The 6000-nt window shown below is 42.9% G+C and overlaps 1 protein-coding gene across 1 annotated transcript in view; it reads right to left on the bottom strand.

Moving 5' to 3' along the window:
• The window catches only part of LOC125487798 (protein phosphatase inhibitor 2-like), an 86373-nt gene that overhangs the window by 57016 nt on the left and 23357 nt on the right, over window positions 1–6000 (bottom strand). Inside the window, exon 4 of the mRNA XM_048620065.1 lies at window positions 833–930. Coding sequence (XP_048476022.1) covers window positions 833–930 — 98 coding nt within the window. The remainder of the gene's footprint in view (window positions 1–832; window positions 931–6000) is intronic.

Below are 6000 nucleotides of genomic sequence, written 5' to 3'. Positions count from 1 at the left end.
GAAACGTCAGCCTTTCTGCTCCTATGATGCTGCTTGGCCTGCTGTGTTCATCCAGCTCCACACCTTGTTGTCTCAGATTCTCCAGCATCTGCAGTTCCTCCTATCTCTGATTCAATTCAATGTGAACTCTGTTTCTCCCTCTCTCTCTCTCTCTCCCTCTCCACAGATGCTGCAGACCTGCTGAGTTTCTCCAGCAATTTCTGTTTTTTGTTTCAGATCTCTAGCATTCTGCAAGATTTTGCTTTTGCATAAATTAATCTTGCACAGTCCGTCAGGATTAGAAGACTTTGGGCTTAATAAGGGTTTAATCTAACGCTTGTTTGGTCATACTGAACTTGTGTATTGCTGATTAAAAAACAGATTTGTGTCATAGATTTTCATCTCGCACTCATCAGGAAAGTTTGCAAGTTTAGGCAGATCACTACCACCTTCTCAAGGAAAACCAGGGATGCGCATTAATGCTGGGCCACCAGCAGCAGTCACGTTGCACGAAGGAATAAATAAAAACCAACTCAAGGGGGAAAATGAACATTTACAGTGTATGAGAGGTCAGTGCTGATTGGGTGGCAAGAGGACGCTGGTAGAGGCATTGCCATGGAGAATGAGACCGTTAATGATGAATGACAGTTAACTGCCAACACTCTAGGTGCCAATGAATGGAAACAAAACTCTTTCAAAGCCAGCTAGCAATCTATTGTTACAAGTGCCCTGATTCCAAACTGAGTGAGAGGATTGAGAGTTGGTAAATAAAGTTGAGACACAGATCGGCCGTGATCTAATTGAATGAAGGAATAGGCTCTAGGGGCTGAAAGCCTCCAACTGCTAGACTCACCTCGATCAACGAGTGGAATATCTTCCTCATCAGAATCTTGTGCTTTAACCTTTGCTGTCTGTTTTTTGCCTTTTCTTGTTTTATTCAGATTGCTCATCCTAAACCGGGCATAGACAATTACATGCAAGCAATATGAGTCAGCCTCCATTTAAACCCTTCCTAGCTTCCAGAAAGCAGTAAACCCAAAGAGATCGGTCTCTGGTCGATACCGCAGAGGAGGAAGAGTTGAATCAGGAACCCACCGCCACCACCACGCCCCCCCAACCTTTTATATTCCTGACTTCACACCTCCTCAACCCTCATGCCCCCATCCCCACTCCACCCATCCACCTAACCCCCCCCGCCTCATCCTCAGGAGCCTTGGGAATGAGTGAATGGTCCTTGTTGAGGAAGAATGAGTGGGGAAATGGCTAGCTTTGACGACATTGTTAATTCAGAGACTGGCAGGATCAGATAGGTAAAGATAGCCGAGCTCAGGGGGTCATAGGATGTTCTCGGAATAGATTCTTACAACAACATGTTCTGAAACCAACTAGAGCAGGTTCTACTAGACTGGTGTTGTGCAATATGATTAACTAATTGTCTCAGACTGATGATATACCCATGACCATGATAAAACTGATCTTGCATTCAACAGGAGACAAGAGAGGGTCCAAAAGCAAAGCTGTCTAAAGGAAGCAAATGAGGTTAAGAGATAGGTGAATAAATTTACAGCAGCAGACATGTAAGAAGGTATTTCAGAATGCACAGTTTAGATACATTCCAATGTGAAAGAAATGTTCAAAGGGGAGGACCCATCATTTGTGGTAAGCAAAAAACAAATTAACACAGCAGGTCTGGCAGCATCTGTGAAGGAGAAAACAGAGTTAACGTTTCGGGTGACCCTTCCTCAGAACTCAGCTGCCAGACCTGCTGAGCTTTTCCAGCAACTTTGTTTTTGTTCCTGATTTACAGCATCCGCAGTTCTTTTGGTTTTTAAAAAAAATTTAAGATCGCATCAAAGTTTTGGATAAAGCATACAATTGGGCACAGATAGGTGGTAGGTCAGAAAGGTAGAAAGAAGATAAAGAAAAGCAAAGAAATGATAAATTAAAGTATGAGTGAAAGTTATCTAGAAATGTGAACAGAGAGCAAAAGTTTCTACATCTATTGTAAAAAGTTGATAAAGTGAGCACTTATTCAAGGAATTGAGTCAGCGCATTAATAATGGAAAATAAGGGGAGGGCAGATGAATTGGATAGGTGTTTTGCATTGATCTCCACTGTAGAGGTTAAAAATAATATCTCAGAAATATCTGTAAACCAGGAAAGGGAAGAGGCAAGAACTCAAGTAAATTACAAGCACCAGGAGACTGGTACTGGGTAAATTGTTGGAGCTGTTTCTGAAAAGCCCTTCAGTCCTGATGGACTACATCCCAAGCTCTTCAAAGAAACAATGACGAGAATAGGTGATGCATTGCTTTTAATTTTCCAAAATTCCCTCCAATCATGGAAAGGGAGCTAGAGATACCCTCATTGATAAATCACTGAGGGCTAAAATGCATGTGCAACAAGCTACTGGGGAGGCAAATAGAATGTTAGCCTTTATTGCAACAGGTTTGAGCACAGGAGCAGTGAAGCCTAGCTTCAGTTGTATAAGATAACAAGGTGTGGAGCTGGATGAGCACAGCAGACCAGGCAGCATCAGAGGAGCAGGAAAAGGGACGTTTCAGGTCTGGACCCTTCTTCAGAAATGAAGAAGGGTCCAGACTTGAAACATCAGCTTTCCTGCTCCTCTGATGCTGCTTGGCCTGCTGTGTTCATCCAGCTCCACACCTTGTCATCTCAGACTCCAGCATCAGCAGTTCCTACTATCTCTCAGTTGTATAAGGGTTTGGTTAGACCATACCTGGAGTAGTGTGTGCAGTTTTGGTCTCGTTATTTCAAAGAAGGTATTATTGCCATAGAAGGACTGAAACAAAAGTTCACCAGACTTGTTTCTGGGATGAAGACAGATCGAGCAAACTGGTCCTATATTCTCTACTTTGAAAAAATGAACAGTGATCTCATTTAAACATGCAAAATACTAAAGATCCAGGTAAGATGTTTCCCCTGGCTGTAGAGTCTAACATCAGGGGCATAATTTAAAAATAAGGGGCATGCTTTGGTCCGAGGTGAGATATTTTTAATTGCGATTTTGACTTCACTACCACAGAGTGCTATGGAGGCTCAGCCCTTGAGTATGTTTAAAGTTAATACTGAGAGATTTCCAGCAGTGTACAGAATTTATAGGGGTTGGGTGGGTAAAAGTGTTCACTGAGCCATGATTGTATTAAATGGTTGGGCTTGTTAGATGGGCTGAACAGCCTGTTCCTACGTTCCTAAACCTCCGTTCGATGAGAAAGTAGCAAGTTTAACGCCATGATTTAAAAGGGAGTCCAGACGGCAGGAAAAAGCAGGTCAGTCAGTTTAACATAGTGCACAGGAAAGAAATGAGCAGATGTTATTCAAAATGCCACAGCAGGGTTTTTGGGAAAGCTCAGGATGGGTAGGCAGAGTCAACATGGGGTTTTGTGAAAGAATAATCATGTTTGACCAATCTATTGGAGTTCTTTGAAAAAGCAAAATGCTGTGTGGGTAAAGGGGACCTGGCAGACACACCATACCTGGATTTTGATAAGGTTCCATATCCAAGGTTATTATGGAAAATGAAAGGAGTAACATGTTAGCACAGAGAGAAAATTGGCTGGCTGGCAGAAAACAAAGAGGAGGCATAAGTGGATCTATTTTCGGTCGCAAAATGTAATGAGATATTTTCCACAGGGATTGGTACTGGGAGGTCTCAATTATTTACAATTTACGCAAAAAGACCTGGAAGAAGGAACAACAGGTATAGTTGCCAAATAAAACCGAAAGAACTGCGGATGCTGTAAATCAGAAACAGAAATAGAAATTGCTAGAAAAGCTCAGCAGGTCTAGCGGCATCTGTGGAGAGAAATCCGAGTTAATGTTTTGGGTCGAGTGACCCTTCCTCGGACAAATCGGTTAAGTGGTCAAGCAAGGACAGCGCAAATGGAGTGTAAAGTGGGAAAATGTGAAACTGTCCATTTTAGCAGGAAGAATAATTAAAAGCCATTACTTAAATGGAGAGGGATTTCAGAGCTCTGAGGTGCAGAAGGACCTGGGTTTTCTCATACATGTAGCACAAAAGGTTATGATGCAGGCACAGCAAGTAATCAGGAAAGATAATAGAATTTTGTCCATTTATTACAAGGGAAATAGAATACAAAAGTAGGGAGGTTATACTTCAGTTTTACAGGGTACTGGTGAGACTACACCTGGAGTCATGTGTTCAGTATTGGTCACCTTAGAACACAGCACAGCACAGGAATAGGCCTTTCGGCCCACCATGGCTGTGCCGACTGTGATCCTATTCTAAATTAATCTCATCTGCCTGCACATGGTCCATAGCCCTCTATTCTCGGCCTGTTCATGTGCTTTACTGTCATATCTCCTTCTACCACCCACTCTGGCAGCAGATTCCAGGCACCTACTACCCTCTCTAAAAAAAATTCCTCATACTTCTCCTTTAACCTTTCCCCCTCAACTTTAAACCTATGCTCCCTGGTATTAGACATTCCCACCCTGGGACAGAGACTCCAACTATCCATCCTTCCATGCCCCTCAGAATTTAATACTTCCATCTCTTGCCCTATCCCAATCTCAGCCTCAAATGCTCTAGTGAAAACGTCCAACATTTCCTTATTGCTGACACTAGTCCAATCCTGCCAATCCATCTAGCCTGCACATCTTTGGACTGTGGGAGGAAACCGGAGTTCCCGGAGGAAACCCACACAGACACAGGGAGAATGTGCAAACTCCACACAGACAGTTGCTTGAATGTGGAATTGAACCCAGGTCCCTGGTGCTGTGAGGCAGCAGTGCTAACCACTGAGCCACCGTGCTGCCCTTATATATTACAAGCAACAGAGTCCCAGCACTAATCCTTGTGGAATACCACTGGTCACAGATCTCCAGTCAGAAAAACAATCATCCACAACTACCCTCTATCTTCTGTGGCCAAGCCAATTTTGTATCCAACTTGCCAACTCACCATGGATTCCATGCAGTTTGATCTTCTGGACTGGGCTACCATGATACAACTTGTCAAATGCTTTGGTAAAGTCCATACTGCCCTACGTCCATCAACATCTTTGTCATTTCTTCAAAAAATCAAGTTTGAGAGACAAGATCTTCCCTGCATAAAGCCATGCTGACTGTCCCAAATAAGTACATTCTTCTCCAAGTGCAAGTAAATCCTGTCTCTAAGAATCTTCTCCAATACTTCCCTACCACTGATGTAAAGATCACTGGCCAATAATTTCTTGGATTATCCCTGTTGCCCTTCTTGAACAAAAGAATAACTTTGGCTATTCTCCAATCCTCTGGGACCTTGCCTGTGACTAAAGAGGATAGAAAGATCCCTGTCAAGGCCTCAACAATCTCCTCCCTTGAATCTTTCAGTATCCTGGGATAAATCTCATCAGGCCCTGGGGACTTACCTACTTTAATTTTTTTCAAGACACCCAAAACCACCTTCTTCTTAATATCGACATGCCTTAGGGTATCAACAAACCAATCTCTAAACTTACCTTCTTCAACGTCCTTCTCCTTGGTGAGTAATAATGTGAAGTACTCATTAAGGACCTCACTCAATTCCTCTGGTTCCACAGATAAATTCCTCACTTTGTCTTTGACTGGACCGACCTTTCCCTAGTTATCATCTTCTTCCTAATATACATATAAGCTACCCTGGGATTCTCCTTAATCCTACTTGCTAAGGACATTTCATGGCTTCTTCTAGCCCTCCTAATTTCCTAGAGTCATAGAGTCATACAGCATGGAAACAGACGCTTCGGTTCAACTAGTGGACTGGTTGGATCAAAGGGTCTATTTCCATGCTGTATGACTGTAGTCCACGCTGACCATGTTCCCAAACTGAGTCCCACCTGCTTATGTTTGGCCATATCCCTCCAAACTTTTCCTATTCATGTACTTATCCAAATGTCTTTCAAATGTTCTAATTGTACCTGTGCCAACCTCTTCCTCAGGAAGTTCATTCCACATACGAACCACTCCCTGTGTAAAAAAAACTGCCTCTCATGTGCTTTTTAAAATTTCTCCTCTCAT

Source organism: Rhincodon typus, chromosome 45 (genome assembly GCF_021869965.1).
Source record: "Rhincodon typus isolate 14 chromosome 45, sRhiTyp1.1, whole genome shotgun sequence".
NCBI lineage: Eukaryota > Metazoa > Chordata > Chondrichthyes > Orectolobiformes > Rhincodontidae > Rhincodon > Rhincodon typus.
The sequence above is the reverse complement of the archived record's forward strand: the minus strand, read 5'-3'. Positions and strand labels throughout refer to the sequence as shown.